Source organism: Podarcis pityusensis, assembly GCF_964106645.2.
Source record: "Podarcis pityusensis genome assembly, chromosome: 7".
Lineage (NCBI taxonomy): Eukaryota > Metazoa > Chordata > Lepidosauria > Squamata > Lacertidae > Podarcis > Podarcis pityusensis.
The window spans coordinates 755,187-774,697 of record NC_138031.1 but is presented as its reverse complement, the minus strand read 5'-3'; the positions used below and the strand labels follow the sequence as shown (position 1 = coordinate 774,697).

Below are 19,511 nucleotides of genomic sequence, written 5' to 3'. Positions count from 1 at the left end.
CCCTGTGGAACACCCTCCCATCAGATGTCAAGGACATAAACAACTATCTGACGTTTAGAAGACATCTGAAGGCTGTTTAGGGAGCTTTTTAATGACTGATGTTTTAATGTATTTTTAACCTCTTGTTGGAAGCCGCCCAGAGTGGCTGGGGAAACCCAGCCAGATGGGCGGGGTAGAAATAATAAATAATAAGTTGTTGTTGTTGTTGTTGTTCAGTCTCTAAATGCATTGCTCATGTTCAGGGTTTCAGACAACTTAGACCAGAAGCCTTGCAAGTCTTCTCCAGGCCTCACTCTGTCTTATTTATGGAAGATCCCCTTTCATTTATTATTTCTGTTATTTATATATAATAGAAGGTGGCCTACAGATGAACTAAGAACAGCTGAAAACGTAGAAAAACAACCACTAAAAACAATTCAACATTAATAACATAAAAACTCTATAAAATCTCTCTCTATAAAATATATAAAATCTCTCTCTATAAAATCTATAAAATCTATTGTGATCACCAATAGTCCGCATGGATTTCTGAAAAATAAGTCATGTCAGACTAACCTGATCTCGTTTTTTGACAGAATTACAAGCCTGGTAGATGAAGGGAACGCAGTGGATGTAGCCTACCTTGATTTCAGCAAGGCATTTGACAAGGTGCCTCATAATATTCTTGTAAAGAAGCTGGTAAAATGTGGTCTTGACTATGCTACCACTCAGTGGATTTGTAACTGGCTGACTGACCGAACCCAAAGGGTGCTCATCAATGGTTCCTCTTCATCCTGGAGAAGAGTGACTAGTGGGGGGCCACAGGGTTCTGTCTTGGGCCCGGTCTTATTCAACATCTTTATCAACGACTTGGATGATGGACTCAAGGGCATCCTGATCAAATTTGCAGATGACACCAAACTGGGAGGGGTGGCTAACACCCCAGAGGACAGGATCACACTTCAAAACGACCTTGACAGATTAGAGAACTGGGCCAAAACAAACAAGATGAATTTTAACAGGGAGAAATGTAAAGTATTGCACTTGGGCAAAAAAAATGAGAGGCACAAATACAAGATGGGGGACACCTGGCTTGAGAGCAGTACATGTGAAAAGGATCTAGGAGTCTTGGTTGACCACAAACTTGACATGAGCCAACAGTGTGACGCGGCAGCTAAAAAAGCCAATGCAATTCTGGGCTGCATCAATAGGAGTATAGCATCTAGATCAAGGGAAGTAATAGTGCCACTGTATTCTGCTCTGGTCAGACCTCACCTGGAGTACTGTGTCCAGTTCTGGGCACCACAGTTCAAGAAGGACACTGACAAACTGGAACGTGTCCAGAGGAGGGCAACCAAAATGGTCAAAGGCCTGGAAACGATGCCTTATGAGGAACGGCTAAGGGAGCTGGGCATGTTTAGCCTGGAGAAGAGGAGGTTAAGGGGTGATATGATAGCCATGTTCAAATATATCAAAGGATGTCACATAGAGGAGGGAGAAAGGTTGTTTTCTGCTGCTCCAGAGAAGCGGAGCAATGGATCCAAACTACAAGAAAGAAGATTCCACCTAAACATTAGGAAGAACTTCCTGACAGTAAGAGCTGTTTGACAGTGGAATTTGCTGCCAAGGAGTGTGGTGGAGTCTCCTTCTTTGGAGGTCTTTAAGCAGAGGCTTGACAACCATATGTCAGGAGTGCTCTGATGGTGTTTCCTGCTTGGCAGGGGGTTGGACTCGATGGCCCTTGGGGTCTCTTCCAACTCTATGATTCTATGATTCTATGATTCTATGATTCTATGATTCTATGATTCTATGATTCTATGATTCTATGATTCTATTCAAAGCACACCAACGCTAGCATCGGCCCCCTCATTAAAAATGGCAGATACTCTTACCCTTATCCATCTATTACAAAACCCTAATTACCATAAATAATTGAACATTACAAGTGTCATTACAACCCTGCCAAAGATTCTTACTGTTCACAGTTGTCTTTTAAATAAATTACAAATTTACTCCAATCTTTAGAAGATACTTGATCTTCCTGGTTTTGGTAAAAGATGCAGTAAACCTAAATTTAAATATGGAACCCATGGAAGGAGGGGAGGAGGTCTGAAGGTTCGAAAGAACCTTGTACTTTAATGTTTGAAATGGTTTTGTTTTATATGCATAAAATTAAAACTCAATAATTTTTTTTTTTTAAATGACAGATACTCAACCATCCAAATAAAAAAATTCCTTCCTGTAGCACCTTAAAGACCAACTAAGTTAGTTCTTGGTATAAGCTTTCGTGTGCATGCACACTTCTTCAGATACACACTGTGTGTATCTGAAGAAGTGTGCATGCACACGAAAGCTTATGCCAAGAACTAACTTAGTTGGTCTTTAAGGTGCTACAGGAAGGAATTTTTTTATTTCGACTATGGCAGACCAACACGGCTACCCATCTGTAACTCAACCATCCAAGTTCATCATTAGAGGGAATGTTTATAGCAGGTTTATAGGGACGCGGGTGGCGCTGTGGGTTAAACCACAGAGCCTAGGGCTTGCCGATCAGAAGGTCGGTGGTTCTAATCCCCACGGCGGGGTGAGCTCCCGTTGCTCGGTCCCTGCTCCTGCCAACCTAGCAGTTCAAAAGCATGTCAAGTGCAAGTAGATAAATAGGTACCACTCCGGCGGGAAGGTAAACGGCGTTTCCGTGCGCTGCTCTGGTTCGCCAGAAGCGGCTTAGTCATGCTGGCCATATGACCCGGAAGCTGTACGCCGGCTCCCTCGGCCAATAAAGCGAGATGAGCGCCGAAACCCCAGAGTCGGCCACGACTGGACCTAATGATCAGGGGTCCCTTTACCTTTACCTTATAGCAGGTACCTTTTGTTAGACAACAAAGGGCATTTTGGGTGGTGAGCTCCAAGGGGGTCTTCCCGTACCTGTGGACTCTCCTCCTTCCTCGCCCTCTTCTCCTCCGCAAGGGATCTCCTCTCTGCCCTCTCCTTCTTGCCCAGGTCTTTCCCCACCTGGAATGAAGACGCCAACGAGAGCCTCACTTTGCAGTTCAATACTTGCAGTATGGTAGCTATCGGCTGTTGTGGGCGGCCAGGGGAAAGGATTGGATGTTCCAGCCTGTCTTTTTAGGATATTTGGATTCACGTCTTTTGTCCGATATGCACTGTGGTTCGGTGGAGGGTGACGGGGGGGGGGCACTGTCCCCAAACTACCCCCACCTGCCTAGCTGCCCTCTTTCCTGGGGTGGCCTTGGCTGTCAAGATTCCTCCTGCTCCTTCGTCTCAGCGTTCCCTGTAGAGAACTCAACAGGGAAGGGGAGGACGGGCTGGTCATTGGCTCTGGGGGCCAAAGCTGTGGGGCTCCCTGCCTTCTCCCCCACCAGTCTCCATGGGAACCACCCACCACTGGACTGAGCATTCTCTCTCTCTCTCTCTCTCTCTCCTGCAAGCCACCCAGAATAAAGAATAAAATTAAACAGATCTGGCCTCCCCTGGAGGGAAAAGAAATGTGATTCATAGAAATGTAAAGTCGGAAGGGTCCCAGGGGTCATCTAGTCCAACCCCCTGCAACACAAGAATCACAGAGGAAGAAGAGGCCCCTCCTTACCTGGCACAGGGACAGCCCCTCGCTCTCAGGTGCCACCCTGCCTGGTTTTGCAGGATTCTTCGGCAGACCTTACCTCTTTGTAGCTCCCGGGGGAATATTTCCCCTCCAGCCGCCTCTCCTGGTCCACGCTAGAGCCGCTCCACTCCTGGGTCAGACAGAGAAGGTGTACCAAGGGGCTTTTGAGGGGCGGTTGGAGGGTCAGCCTTTGGCCAACCTGGCATCCCCCAGAGGTTTTGGACAGGTGGCTGATGGAAGCTGCAAGAGCTGCCTGGAAGGAACAGCCGCCCCTCCAGGCACCCAGCCTGGGCTGCCTTCACAAGATTCCTCTGTAAGCCTCCTCACCTCTTGGTAGCTTTCCGGAGAGGACCTCTTGCTCTCCGTCTCCATGGTGGAGCGTCTCTTCTGCTAGAACAAGGAGGACAACATGTGAGTCAGAGCCCAGCTTTGAAATCACTTAGCCTGCGTTTCAACCTCTGTAAGCCTCCTCACCTCTTGGTAGCTTTCCGGAGAGGACATCTTGCTCTCCGTCTCCATGGTGGAGCGTCTCTTCTGCTGGAACAAGGAGGACAACATGTGAGTCAGAGCCCAGCTTTGAAATCACTTAGCATGCGTTTCAACCACTGTGGCTAGATAGGCAATGGATTATTAATTTCAGTTCATTTGTAAATTATATATACCGTATTTTTCACTCCATAAGACACACTTTTTTCCTCCTAAAAAGTAAGGGGAAATGTCTGTGCGTCTTATGGGGCGAATGTGTGGTTGATCGCTGGCTCCCTTTTCGCCCCCTTGCCCAGGCCTCCATTGTTGAATGTTCTGCAGACGGAGGCTGTTTGTTTCCCCAGCGACATGTGACTGGCTGATTAGATTATCTGTCCGGAAATTGTAGAAACGGCTCCCTTTCCTTTCCTAAAGAAGCAGCAGAACTGTGAGTTGAACCCCATAAAAACAAGATTTTTTTCCCTTTGCAAAGTAAGCTCAACAACTTTGAGCTGATCCTCAAAAAAGGGGCTTTTCCCCTTTGCAAAAGAAGCTGCACAACTGTGAGCTGATCCCCCAAAAAACGGGGCTTTCCCCCTTTCCTCCTCTAAAAACTAGGTGCATCTTATGGAGCGAAAAATACGGTGATTTTCAGACATCTTTCTTTATAGATATTGTAATGGACGGACTGTGATTTCATTTGCTTTTTTTGTAATTGCCTGGAGCATCGATAAACAAGGCGGAGTAGAAAATTTAAAAAAACCTGGATGATCTGGGGGGCTCTGAAGGATGGAGACCCCCTGGGTGGGGGGGCAAGGGAGCTAAGCTGAGAGGTGCAGGAAGGTGGGGGCAAAGGAGGAAGAGGAGGAGGAGGAGTGTTAAGTTGTGGACGAACATATCAGACGACACAGCGATTCTTCAAACAGCTCTTGTTTATTCCGAGGCCAGAACAGAACTGAATTGAACTGAAGGGCTCAGTCAGGCTGCTTATATAGAGCTCCAGTACAACAGTTACTGTAGCAACTTTCTAAAACTATCCAATCACTGAATGTCACTTTCGATCCTTCATTTGCATACAAACTATCCAATCACTGAACATCACTTTCGATCCTTCATTTGCATAACTATCTACAGTATCCCCCTGCTGGCCCAGGGTGAGAACTTCAATACTTAACACGGAGGAAGGTGAGAACTGCCCTCACCTTCCTCCTTCCCACAATAATCAGCAAAGACCAGGCTGGACGCACAATACTTCTTACCTTCTGGAAAGGTTTAAAGGAATAATGCCTTCTGGATGGAACCTTCTGCGCCAAAAGCTGAGCTCTGTGCTCCTGGGAGGAAGAGAATCATCAGGTGCCGCTTCCAGCGTGGAGAAAAGAGTGTTTGTTTGTTGCCCAAAGGGCAAATCCCTTTGCTGTGCAAAAACGTGGCCTGGGACCCCACCCCAGGCCCCCCCCTGGAGGCAGCTTTCAAAAGCAGGAGCCCCCGGGTCGTGGGCAGTATCTATTTTTAAGTGACAAGTTTTGGGTGAGGTCTTTGGGGCCCACCAAATAAAAAACTTTTGGTGTCGCAGTATCCTAGCAGGTGATCTATAGAAATAGTCGGTGAAAAATGGCTTTTAGTTCATTTTTCTCAGGAAAAAATTAAGCTTTTTTTTTATTTTAAAAAAGCACATTTGCTCCGACCACAATGCTGTTAAGATGGAAATGAGACTAACACCAACTGGCTCCTTCAGATGGAAGATGAATGACACCTTATTTAGAGATGAAGAATTTCTTAAGAAGGCCCAAAAAACTCTAAGAGATTACTTCGAGATAAATCTTAGTTCCAACGTGGAGAAAAGAGTAATCTGGGATGCAAGTAAAGCGGTTATGAGAGGGTTCTTAATACAACAGAATGCGATAAAGAAAAGAACTCAAAATGAGAAGAAGGATAAAATTATGAACAAAATAAATGAATGTGAAAAAAGACTGAGAGTAAATCCCAAATCTCAAGAGATTCTGAGAGAGTTAAAGTTATATCAAGTACAATATATGAAAATAATGAATCAGGAAATAGAATGGAAAATTAAACAAATGAGACAAAAGACTTTTGAATCGGCCAATAAATGTGGCAAATTGTTGGCATGGCAAATGAAAAAGAGACAAAAACTAAATACGATTACGAATTTAGAAGTGGAAGGAAGGAATATACAGAACCCTGCGGAGATTAGAAGTTGTTTCCAGAAGTATTTTAAAAGACTATATACTCAAGGGCCAGTGAAAGAAACAGATTTAGACCAATTTTTGAAAACAACTGGACTACAAAAAATATCTCAAGAAAATAGACTAATTTTGAATGACAGAATAACTGAACAGGAAATAGAAGGTGCCATTCAAAACATGCAACTGGGTAAATCTCCAGGACCAGATGGCTTGACCTCTAGATACTACAGATCTTTAAAAGAATGGTTAATTCAACCATTGAAAGAGGTCTGCAACGAAATAATGGAGGGGAGGAGGGCACCAGAGTCGTGGAAAGAAGCATATATTACACTTGTACCAAAAACAGAGACTGAAAAGACACAACTTAAGAACTACCGCCCTATATCATTACTTAATGTGGATTACAAAATTTTTGCAGATATTTTGGCGAAGAGATTTAAAAAAGTGTTGATGGAAGAGATTCACAAAGACCAAGCGGGCTTTCTCCCAGGAAGACATTTGTCTGACAATTTGAGGAATATAATTGATATTTTGGAAAAATTAGAAGTGAATATAAACACTAAAGCAGTGTTGATATTTGTAGACGCGGAGAAAGCCTTTGACAATATTTCTTGGAATTTTATGAAGAAGAATCTACAGGGTATGGGGGTAGGCCAAGGTTTTGAGAATGGTATAAGTGCAATTTATTCAGAACAAAAGGCTAAACTAATTGTAAATAATGTTGTGACGGAAGAACTTAAAATTGAAAAAGGGACACGACAAGGTTGCCCAATTTCCCCACTTCTTTTTATTTCGGTCCTGGAGGTTTTGCTGAATATGATTAGAAGGGACCAGTCGGTTAAAGGTATACAGGTCGGAACTAAACACTATAAATTGAGAGCATTTGCAGATGACTTAGTATTGACGTTACAGGAGCCAGAATCTAGTACTAAAAGGGTTTTAGAACTGATTCAAGAATTTGGTCAAGTGGCAGGATTTAAATTGAATAAGTCAAAAACCAAGGTTTTAGAGAAAAATTTAACACCGATTGAAAGAGAGAGGTTTCAGAATGAGACAGGTTTAACAGTGGTTAAGAAAGTTAAATACCTGGGGATTAACATGACAGCAAAAAATGGGAATTTATTTAAAGATAACTATGAAAAATGTTGGTCAGAAGTGAAAAAAGATTTAGAAATTTGGTCAAATTTGAAGCTTTCACTGCTAGGCCGTATTGCTGCGATAAAAATGAATGTATTGCCTAGAATGTTGTTTTTGTTTCAAACTTTGCAGATCGTGGACAAAATGCATTGTTTCAAGAGGTGGCAGAAAGATATTTCTAAATTTGTCTGGCAGGGCAAGAAACCCAGAATAAAATTTAAAATACTAACGGATGCAAAGGAAAGAGGTGGATTTGCCCTGCCAGACCTCAAACTTTACTATGAATCAGCAGCTTTTTGCTGGTTGAAAGAATGGCTACTTCTTGAAAACACTGACATTTTGGACCTAGAAGGTTTTAACAATGTATTTGGATGGCATGCATATTTATGGTATGATAAGGTCAAAGCACATAAAGCATTTAAAAACCACATTGTCAGGAAAGCGTTGTTTAATGTTTGGATAAGATATAAGGATTTGTTAGAAAACAAAACCCCAAGGTGGCTGTCACCAATGGAAGCGAAAGCCTTGAAAAAGGTCAATATGGAGGTCAAATGGCCGAAATATTGGGAAATTTTGGAACAAGACGGAGATAGATTGAAATTGCAGAGTTTTGAAAAACTAAAAAACAAAGTGCGAGACTGGCTTCATTATTATCAGATAATGGAGGTATTTAAATTGGACAGGAAAATTGGCTTCCAGGTGGAAAGATCCAAATTAGAAACAGAATTGTTAGAACCCAAGACTAAGAATTTGTCAAGAATGTATAACTTGCTGCTGAAATGGAATACTCAAGATGAAACGGTAAAATCGGCTATGATTAAATGGGCACAGGACGTTGGACATAACATTATGTTTGCTGACCGGGAACAGTTATGGACCACAGGTATGAAATTTACGGCATGTAATGCCTTAAGAGAGAATATTGTGAAAATGATATACAGGTGGTACATAACCCCAGTCAAGCTTGCGAAAATCTATCACTTGCCCGATAACAAATGTTGGAAATGTAAAGAAACTGAAGGTACATTTTTTCACCTTTGGTGGACGTGCCCAAAGATTAAGGCTTTCTGGGAAATGATATATAATGAATTAAAAAAGGTATTTAAGTATACCTTCCCCAAGAAACCAGAGGCCTTTCTCCTGGGCATGGTCGGCCAAATGGTGTTAAAAAAGGATAGAATTTTCTTTATGTATGCAACAACAGCAGCAAGAATACTCATCGCAAAGTACTGGAAGACACAAGAACTTCCCACACTGGAGGAATGGCAGATGAAACTTATGGACTATATGGAATTGGCGGAAATGACTGGCAGAATCCATGACCAGGGAGAAGAGTCGGTGGAAGAAGATTGGAAGAAATTCAAAGACTATCTTCAGAAACACTGCAAAATTAAGGAATGTTAAAGGGATGTTGGACTGAAAGTAAGTGGTTTCCAGCTGCACAGGTTAAAGTTAATGATAGATTAAGATTAAAGATCAAGATTAAAGATGTTTAAAGAAATGGAAATTTGATATTAAAAGGGAAAATTTTAACGTTATATGATATTAAGATCAAGGATTAGCTTTAAAAAAAGTTGAAGTTATATATTTTAACATTTTATTAAATTAAAGATTGGGATTAAAAAACTGGAAAAGAAACTGCTGGACAAATAATGTGGATTGGAATACAAAAGAGGGAGGTATGAGGAAGTCCAGAAAATAAGTAATTTAAAATTGGAAAGGGAAAAGAGAGTTTGTTTTTAATTGTTATGCTTTTTGTTTTTTATTGTTGAGTTTTGTATTGGTTTTTGTGTGTGTTGCTATTTTTCTTTTGTTGTTTAAAACTTTAATAAAAATTATTTTTAAAAAAAAAAAAAAGCACATTTGGGGTGTCGCTAAAAGCTTTTGGTGTCATAGCATCCCAGCAAGGGATCCACAGGAGGAGTTGATTTCTTTTTAATGGCAAATTGGAGGGGGCATAAAAATATTAATTTTAATATTTTGTTGAAAGCTACTCAGAGTGGCTGGGGAAGCCCAGCCAGATGGGCGGCGTATAAATATACTATTATTATTATTATTATTATTATTATTATTATTATTATATTGCAGCGGGGGGGGGGAGGTGAGTCATTCCTGCTTAAAATGCTGGCAGATTAGAGGCGGTTAAGTGGAGCATCTAGAGGCTGGCACATCAACCATATTCTCCTAATCGATTCTCCCTGACATTTGGACTGGATTCTGGTGCTATAGCTTGGGCTCCTGGCGGCTGAGGTTGGAATCCAGCTGATGCCTGTAGGCGGAGCAATGAATGTAAAACTCTCCCTTGTCCAACATACTGGCATCTACACACACAATGGCACCCCTTCGCAAGAGTCACTGCCACAGTTCAAGATCAAGATTCCAGCCTGGCTAAATCACTCAAGGAGCTCATAGCTCCCAAGGGCCAGATAGAGAGGCCCAAGGGGGCCATATTTGAAGTTCCCAACCCCTGATCACTGGGCTGAAAGCCTTAATGAAAGTTAGCTTTTTAGCTGAAGGTTCTACTCAGCCGATGTAAGCAAGACCTTCCTCTCTGACGAAGGGAGATAATTCTAGCTGCCCAGACAACTCAAGTGGGGAAGCTGCTGGCTGGGGAACTTCACTGGCAAATGGCTGGTTTCTTCCCAGAGGAGGGAACCTTACTTTCTGAGCCGCTAGAGAAAAGGCCAGGAGAGAATGGGTGTGTTGCAGATTTCAGCCTGGCTCCTGCTTGTGGAGTTTGACAGATTCTGTAGCGGGGGGGCGGGGGGGGGGCTGGAGCCAGGTGACCCCTCCCCGGCCGAAGGAAGAGAGAAGGGGGAAGAGGCACCTTGAGCTCCTGCATCTTCCCTTCCAGCCACCGGCCGCAGGTTCCTCGCATTGTCTCTTTGGAGTGGCTCGCCTCCCCCGGCCAGGAGCTCAGCTCCTTGATGAAATAGCTGTGGGGGTCCTGGATTCCCACCTCCTGCATCAGATTGTGAATGACGACCCTGAAAGGAGAAAGAGGCAGGTGGGCTCACGCTGCAAGGCGGGGGAGTTGCACCCACAGGACCACTCCACCACATTTGCTGACCTGAGCCATCAAATACCTGTCAGAGCAATGAGTTAGAGGAATGTTTTTCCTTAAACGCCCCTTCTCCCCTGCCGGTTGCTGTCCACCTGCTCTTTGAGAATGTGCATCTAGCTAACTGAAGGCAAACATGAGAATGTGCATCTAGCTAACTGAAGGCAAACATGAGAATGTGCATCTAGCTAACTGAAGGCAAACATGAGAATGTGCATCTAGCTAACTGAAGGCAAACATGAGGGAACAGATTTGGGCGGGCAACTTGGAAATCCGCATGGTCCTAAAACCTGATTTCAAAACCATGCAGATAAAAGAAGCTGTGCTGAAATCAATTCACCTGTGGCATGTGTTTTGTTTCCCTTTAAACAAAACTTCAACACAGCCCTTGCAGTAAAATCTTTTAAAATTGTTTTCTTTTAAAGAGGGGGAGTTTTGTTTATTGAGAGAGCAATCAAGATAGAGCCAGCCAGAGCAGCTGGCAACTTTGAAAAGCTGGACAAACTGTCCTGAAGCCTTTTGTTTCCTCTGCCCCCCTTAAGGCTTAGGCTCCTACCAGTGACCCCCCCCCCGGCCCTTACTTGTCTGGGGTGTAAGCCTGCATGTAAAAGGTCATGAGCTCCACTATCAGGTCCTTGTTGTCCTTGTCCATCTTCACGAGGGCCTGCAAGGTGCCCAGGATGAACTTCCGATGCTTCCTTTCCTGGAATGTCGAGAGAAGACAAGGGCATCTTGGCAGGCAGACACAGGAGCCCATAAAGCCAAGGGCCAGCCTGGGCCAGCAGTGCCTACTCTGGCTGGCAGTGGCTCCCCACGGGCTTTGGCAAAGAGACGAGGAGAGACAGAGGTCTTTTCCAAACTCCCTAACCTGGAGATGACGAGCCTGGGTGTGTGGGGATGTCTTGGATATGCAAAGCAGCTGCCCTGAGATACAGCATTCCTGGATTGCAGGGGGTTGGGCTGAATGACCTTTGGGGTCCCCTCCAATGATACAATTCTATGGCCCTGCAAGTCACTCCTGGGTCTGGCCAGCAGGGAAGTTGAAATCTATTGACAGCCGGGGGGCCTCCCTCTCTGGTGGGGTGAAGGGAGGCACATTCCATCTGGCACGCACAACACTGGGGACTTGCTGGCTGTGGGAAGAGCTGCCTTTGGCACACAATCTCTTTCCCCTCCTGGGAAAATGCAGTTTCCACCAGAAGGAAAGAACTGTCTTCAGGAACGACATCTGCAGCACTTGCAACCGCTGGCTCCCCTTCCTCCCCTTGTTGCTTTGCTTCAAAAACATATCCCACCCCTTTAAAAGTTCCCTTGGGCCTAAGCACCTTCTCCACCAGACCCAGTGGGGAGAAGAAGAAGAGAAGAAGAAGAGTTTGGATTTGATATCCCGCTTTATCACTACCCTACGGAGTCTCAAAGCGGCTCACAATCTCCTTTCCCTTCCTCCCCCACAACAAACACTCTGTGAGGTGAGTGGGGCTGAGAGACTTCAGAGAAGTGTGACTGGCCCAAGGTCCCCAGCAGCTGCATGTGGAGAAAAGTGAACCCGGTTCACCAGATTACGAGTCCACCGCTCTTAACCATTACACCACACTGGCTCTCAAAAGGAGGTCCCAACTTCCTTTTGAGGGGCTGCTCAGTTATGAAGACCAGAAACTTTAGCCAGCGGCTGGGGATAGTGGAAGGCCGGCCTTCCACGCATGCGTGTGTGTGTGTTCCCCCAGCAGAATATGCAAGACAAGGTCTGCACGGCAGCACAAAGCGAGGAGCCCAGAGTGACCCTCACCCGGAGGGAAGGAGGGTCGTCCCTCCTGTTCAACACCTGGATAAAGGTGCTGCAGACCAGCTCGCTCATCCGATTCCCCATCTCGTCCTTCAGGCTGGCGATGGCTGAAACCAGCTCTGCCTTTTGGCCAAAATCTCTGGTGGTAACCAAGGCGGCCATCATCTTCGTCAAGAACTCGTTCAAGGTCATCTCCGGCGGAAAGCCCTGGTGAGAGGGAAGGGAAGCTGCCTTGCGGGGGTTTGGACCAGACGACCCAGGGGGTCCCTTCCAATTCGAGGATTCTAGGAGCGCCTCTGAGCTGATGCCCTTCCTCCAGGAGGACCAGAAGAGCCTGCTGGGTCTTGAAAGAGCAAAGGAAATGGCCCCAGCAGTCGCAGGAGCTGCGGGAGGCCAACTTACCCAAAGGAAAGGTGCACACAGCCTGCCCCAGACCCACACGCTGCCCCAGAGGAATCTGCTCATTCATACCACCCTCTCACCCTCCCATAGAGATAAAATGTGCACAGCTTATCTTCTCTCTCTGGGGGTCTCTAGCAGCAAATGTTCTACCAGTGAGTAACAGCCCTCCTTCCCTCTAAGGTGAAAACCTAATGTTACTTTTACAACACCCCAACCTTCCAGAACTGGCTAGTTCTTTTGCAATGGGAGTTTAGGAATAACTATGGAGGTGGAAACAGCCTCTGAATACCCTTCTGGCCATTGGGACCACTGGCAAAGAGATGGAGCTTCTCTTTACACTGGCCCAGACAACCACCCCCCATCGCCATTAAGAAACGGGGGCTTATCGGTCTCAAATTCCCATAAAGGGGAGGCATCTCCTCAACTTCCTCTGTCTCCTCAGAACCATCCAAAGAGGCGAGGAAAGAATCTCACTCTCGCTCTCTCTGAATCTTTTCTGCACAGAACTCTGCACATCCTCTGAAACCCAAGACTCACTCAAGCAGGTGAAACGCAACTAGCTAAGTTATATGTCGTCTGTGAGCAAAATATTGTCACCTTTCCCTTTTCTTTGCTTCTCTCCCCTCACATTTCCCAAATAAAGTTGTTTATACTTTGATATTTGACTTCACTGGTTTACACAGGAATTTGGAGTCTCTCGTTAAAATTATTCCCCATGTGATAGGTGGCAGGGCTGTTAAGCTTTCTCTCTTTCTCTCTCTCACACACAGCTGTTCTGTTCTGCATCCTCTGGGCTTTCAAAACACAAATCTAAAGCTCTTTTTCATTTGACCTTTCTAGAGCTTAAGGGAGGGGTCCTTGTCAGCTGGGTTTAGAGATCCCTTCAGATCACAGTTGGACAGCAAAGTCGTTTCCAGGCTAGTCGGTTCTGCCCGGACACTGAGGTCCAGCTCCGAGGGCCTTCTGGCAGTTCCCTCGCTGTGAGAAGCCAAATTACAGGGAACCAGGCAGAGGGCCTTCTCGGTGGTGGCGCCCGCCCTGTGGAACGCCCTCCCACGAGATGTCAATGAAAACAACAACTACCAGACTTTTAGAAGACATCTGAAGGCAGCCCTGTTCAGGGAAGCTTCTAATGTTTAATAGGTTATTGTATTTTAATGCTTTGTTGGAAGCCGCCCAGAGTGGCTTGGGAAACCCAGCCAGATGGGCGGGGTATAAAGAATAAATTATTATTATTGTTATATATCGGACCAGCCTGTGGTTGCAGGCCTGTTGCCATTATTTCTTTGGGAGAAGACCATTTATACAAAAAGTGGCTCTGCCAGTAGAGGAAATATTTGTCTTCCAGGCCTGTGGCAAGCAGAGCCCCAGCTATACAAGGGATGGGGCAGGGAGAAGGTCCTGTGGGCAGCAGGACTCCTTGGCCCTCCTTGGCCCTCAGGGATGGTCTCCAGATCCTCCTTGTCCTTCAGCCTCTCACCTCAGGAAAAAGATCTTGGAACCACAGCATGTCCAGGAATGGCAAGACAAAGAAGGGAGGCTCTTTCTTCGGCTCTGGGTATTGAGATTCATCCAGCTGCGTCAGGAAGAACTCAGGAAGATCCATCTGGAATAAAAAGGAGGAACCATTTTTCACAATGTTCCTCCAAAACATTGCCAAAAATGCCAGTTTCCCATAAACCCGTTAGAGTGGTTAATATGCATTCCTTTCTAAACTAACCATAGTTACCATAGACCAAATTTTCTCCATTCAGATATAGGCAGATATATGCTTCCCCACATTTTTAGCTATTTATATCTTAGCAGCAGTTATAAGTTATAAGCAGTTAAACACAGTTTCTTGATCATTTTCTGGAATAACATATTTTACATAATATTTAGTAGAAATATTTTTTGTCCAATGGTATGTGACATCCTAATAGATATAATAGCCTGAACCGATTTCCAGAATATTTATTTTTGAGAACAATTCCAGATGTATGTGTAATTTGCTTTATTTAATCCACATCGCTGACATTTTATCCGATCCTAACTTACCTATTAAGTTTAGTTTCTAAGGCATTAAATACTTTAAGCTATTTATCTTTTGTTTGTTTTGTTTATTTAAAACAAAACAAAATGAGGAGAAACCAAAGGAGACCTACACACAGAGAGAGAAACAGCCTGACTTGGGGGTCCCTTGCTTATGGGTCCCTTGCCACACAGGACCCTCTCAGGACATCCCTTGCCAGCAGCAGGAGAGAGGCAGGAGGACCATCCCAGGTAAGGAAGAGGTGCCCGCTTACCTGTTTTGTACTCGGTTTGATGATGCTGATCTCTTCAGAAATCCGTGTCCTGGGCTCGTCTTCCTCCTTCCACTCTGGGACCGTTCTCAAGTGGCTTTCTGTCTCCTAGCAAAAGCAGAAGGGAAAGTGCAGGCCCCCTCGGCCAAGAGGAGACCCCCCCCTTGTGTCCCACAGTGCCCCACCCACAGACAGCCTCTTGAGATGGCTGCACTTCCCAAGCTAAGCAGGTCTGAACCGGGACAGCTTCCAAGCGGGAGGCCAATTTGGAGCCTCCAGGCACGTCCAACAGGTAGATTGCGATCTACCAGTAGATCACTGGACGTCTGGGGTAGATCACTGGTAGATCACTGGCTCCCCCCAAAGAAGCCGAACAACTTTGGTTCCCCTAAGAAAGCTCAACCCCAAAAACTGGGGTAGAGCACTGCCAGGCTTTACCGTATTTTTTGCTCTATAAGACTCACTTTTTCCCTCCTAAAAAGTAAGGGGAAATGGGTGTGCGTCTTATGGAGCGAATGCAGGCTGCACAGCTATCCCAGAAGCCAGAGCAGCAAGAGGGATCGCTGCTTTCACTGTGCAGCAATCCCTCTTGCTGTTCTGGGTTCTGAGATTCAGAATATTTTTTTCTTGTTCTCTTCCTCCAAAAACTAGGTGCGTCTTGTGGTCTGGTGCGTCCTATAGAGCGAAAAATACGGTGCGTCCTATAGAGCGAAAAATACGGTAACTCTTGGGAGCTGCCCACCCCTGGGCTGGAGGGAAGACCAGCAGTTAGAGCTAGGCTGAAGCAGCAAGCAAGCCGGCATTGCCTTGTGGTTTTGCCCCAGGGTGTCTTGCACACTCCCTGCCAAGGTTTGTCCTCTCTGGGGGCTGAGTTTGTGCCCTGCCTGCTCCTTTCACAGGCTTCCAGGCAGGGTCCCCCCGAGAGCGCAGCCCAGGCCCCCAGCCTCCCCCCAGCAGGCCTGGCCCTGAGGGTGCAGGGGGGGCGCCCTGCTCCGCCTTACCGCCTCCACCACCCTCACGAGTCTCTCATCTCTCTCATCCGCCAGCATCTCCTGGCTGTGAAACTGCAGGGCGGCCACTGAGTTGGGGATGAAGCCAGACGACAGCCTGGGCAGTGGCGCGTGGTGGCTCTCCAGCTCCTGGCAAGGGAGAGCAAAGCAGTTCAGACAGCAGCCGCCTTCCGCACCCCAACAGCAAACCTTGGGGGCTTGCCCCACCCCTTCTGGAATGTCTGTAAACCTTGTTTCATTGGAAAACTGCACAGGGAATATTGGGTGGCTTTCAACAGGTGCCTGTGTTTCAGTTCTCGTATTCTTTGGGAAAGTGGGAATTTGCTAAATTCAGCTTTAAGTGTGAGCAGAATTGGATTTCTTCCCCTACTCCCTCCTGTGAAGGTCACGCAGAGCTTGTCAGCCATAGGCACATGCTCTTTTGTGCTCAGGTCTCCCTCGTGGGTGTCCCCCAGAGAGGCATTGGCCTGATCCAGCAGGCTCTTCTTACAGAGGTCTGCTTTGAAGGCAGAACCTCCATGCCCAGGAACAGTCTACATCTAAATCCCAGGTAATGGGGGGCAACGAGGGGAGAATAGTGTTGCGTTCAGGTCCTGCTGGGGGGCTTCCCTTAATGCCCATCTGGTTGGCCACTGTGAGAACACAATGCTGGACTAGGTGGGCCTGATCCAGCAGACAGGCTCTTCTTATGCCCAGCCAGAGCACACCTAAGCAGTGGTCCCCCCTCGCCCGGCCATGACGCTGCCCTGGAAATGCAGCTGCTCAGGGTTCTGCCAGAGAGGAGAAGCATTGCCAACTCTCTGCCTCAGGCCCTGGCAGCAGACTGGCTTGTGGCCTCTCCCCGGAGCCAGAGGAGGAGGAGGAGGACAAGGGGAGAGGAAGGAGCCAGCAGCCCAGAGAAGCCTCACTACCTGCAGTCTGAAATATTCCTTGCTGCCAGAAGGCGGCCTCTCAGGAAAGAAGCCCTTGATGATGACGGAAGATGTCTGGCTCTTCATGCGGGAAACGGAGCCCAGGGACTTGGGCGAAGACTCCTGGCTCCTGGTAGGCGAGAAGGGAGACAGCTCCTGGCTCCCGACTGGCAGAGATGGATGGGACTCCTGGCTCTTGGCTGCGAAAGATGGAGACGACGTCCGGCTCCTGGCTAGCAAGGGAGGAGACCCCTGGCTCTTCTCAAACGAGGTAGGAGACCCCTGGCTCTTGTCTGTTGAGGAAGGAGACCCCTGGCTCTTGCCTGGTGACGAAGGAGACCCCTGGCTCTTGCCTGGCGACGAAGGAGACCCCTGGCTCTTGTCAAGCAAGGAAGGAGACCCCTGGCTCTTGTCTGTTGAGGAAGGAGACCCCTGGCTCTTGCCTGGTGACGAAGGAGACCCCTGGCTCTTGCCTGGCGACGAAGGAGACCCCTGGCTCTTGTCAAGCAAGGAAGGAGACCCCTGGCTCTTGTCTGTTGAGGAAGGAGACCCCTGGCTCTTGCCTGGCGACGAAGGAGACCCCTGGCTCTTGTCAAGCAAGGAAGGAGACCCCTGACTCTTGTCTGTTGAGGGGGACTCCTTGAAGATGACACTCTAGGCACACAATCCATGGTCGCCCAAGTGAGACACAGAGGAGGACATCTGCATACGCCACTCCTTTCCCCCTCACCTCGCTTGCACCTCCTGTCCCCATCTCCAAAATGCCTCCCACCAGCCAGGGAACAGCAGAGGACACAGAACCACCCCAACACCCGCCAACGTCCACATCGGGGGCCTCGCCAGCCCCTCCTGCGCTGGAGCCCAAAGACACAGAATTACACCCACGGTGGGTGGGCCGTTTCTTTCACAGGGGAGGGGGAGATTCTTCCTCTGGCGGTGGCTGAGAGAAATGGGGAACTGCGGGGGGTGGGGGTTCTGCTGGGCTCTGGGGTGGTGTCAGAATTCCAGCGAAGCTGAGAATAGGAAGATTCTGGACAAATAAAACAAAGTCCTTCTTCACGCACCACAGAGCGAAACTGTGGAGCTCCCTCATAAGGCAATGATGGTCCCAACCTGTTCATTTCCGTGGTTTGGTTGGAAGTCACTTTGGGTTGCCTTGGGCAGGATCAAGCTTTGGTCAGGGTCCTGAGGGAGGACATCCCATGAGAGCCGCACCCGCCAATTGCAGCCCCCAAGGGAGGCAAGGATGCGGCGGCAGCAGGTGAGCCAAGGTGGGGCCCCTCTTACCTTCTCGCTCTTGATGGGCTCCCCAGGGAAACTGGGGGTTGAGGACAGTTGTGAAGGGGGTGAGACGGAAGGACGCATTTTGGACTCTTTGATTGCATCCAAGTCTTTATTCAACTGAAGAAGAAGAAGAAGAAGAGGAAGAAGAAGAAGAAGAAGAAGAAGAGGAGTTTGGATTTGATATCCCGCCTTTCACTCCCTTTAAGGAGTCTCAAAGCGGCTCACAATCTCCTTTCCCTTCCTCCCCCACAACAAACACTCTGTGAGGTGAGTGGGGCTGAGAGACTTCAGAGAAGTGTGACTGGCCCAAGGTCACCCAGCAGCTGCAGGTGGAGGAGCAGGGAAGCAAACCCGGTTCCCCAGATTACGAGTCCACCGCTCTTAACCACTACACCACACTGGCTCTAGGGTGAAGGGCGAGGAAAAGGAGGAGCTCGGGTTAACTTTGCAGGCCAAACTCAGAAGGGTCTTTTGCCAGACTCAGTCCTCTCTTGGGACTATACTGATTATTATTAATGACCCGCCCTTCACCCTAAGGTCCCTGGGTGGGTTGCAACATTAAAACACAATGTCACTGTGGGCGGGGGCAGGGCGGGGGGTTCAGTCTGGATGATGCCCCGAGTCCCTTCCAATACTTGGAGCCCTGCATGTAGGGAGGGTTAGAATTCAACAGAATAAGTTGCCAAACTAGTCAGAAAAGATCCTTTGTAAGACTATTATTATTCTTGTTATTCTCTATTAAATTTCTATACCGCCCTCCAGCCGAGGATCACAGGGTGGTTTACAATATAAAAATGAAAAAATACATACCATAGTAACAAACAAAAGCAATGACACCCATTCTCCCCACTGTTTAAAAAGCCATAGATTGTTTAATTAGCCAAAGGCCTTTGGAGAAGAGGAATGCTTTTGCCTGGCACCTAAAGATGTGTAAGGAAGGCACTGGGGAGAGCATCCCACAGGTGGGGAGCCACCACAGAAAAGGCCCTCCTGCCATAAAACATGTCTGTCCTGTATTGGTCTCTACAGCCACTGCAGGTGCCATAACTCTCCAGCAGTTTGACTTTACCCCTGAAGAGAGACTCTTCCATGGTCTTCCAAGACAGATGGAGGCAACACACTAGCTGGCCATGGAAGTGTCCTCACCAGCCTCCCAAAATACTGTCCCACCCCCAGCTGTGTGTGTTTGTGAGCTGGGCTGGGCTGGAAGCAGGCTGGAAGCTGGAACCACAGAGACCTGCTTGCTCTGTGCTGGATCCAAAGCTGAGACTGATGAAGAAGCAAGCTGGGCTGGGTGCGGATGCTGCGAGCCCCTCCATCCGATGCTCAGATTGCAGAGATGTGTGAGTGAAACCATCTCAGCATGCAAAA

General features: G+C 47.2%; 1 protein-coding gene across 1 annotated transcript in view; it reads right to left on the bottom strand.

Annotated features, from left to right (window-relative positions):
* The window catches only part of WDR97 (WD repeat domain 97), a 42,671-nt gene that overhangs the window by 5,441 nt on the left and 17,719 nt on the right, over positions 1-19,511 (bottom strand). The window contains exons 18-30 of the mRNA XM_081014519.1: positions 18,144-18,257; positions 16,857-17,510; positions 15,937-16,074; positions 14,939-15,043; positions 14,134-14,259; positions 12,255-12,458; positions 11,050-11,171; positions 10,235-10,394; positions 5,326-5,397; positions 4,076-4,138; positions 3,929-3,991; positions 3,660-3,731; positions 2,905-2,991 (exon numbers count right to left, since the gene is read on the bottom strand). Of these exons, the coding sequence (XP_080870645.1) occupies positions 2,905-2,991; positions 3,660-3,731; positions 3,929-3,991; positions 4,076-4,138; positions 5,326-5,397; positions 10,235-10,394; positions 11,050-11,171; positions 12,255-12,458; positions 14,134-14,259; positions 14,939-15,043; positions 15,937-16,074; positions 16,857-17,510; positions 18,144-18,257 (1,980 nt within the window). The remainder of the gene's footprint in view (positions 1-2,904; positions 2,992-3,659; positions 3,732-3,928; positions 3,992-4,075; positions 4,139-5,325; positions 5,398-10,234; positions 10,395-11,049; positions 11,172-12,254; positions 12,459-14,133; positions 14,260-14,938; positions 15,044-15,936; positions 16,075-16,856; positions 17,511-18,143; positions 18,258-19,511) is intronic.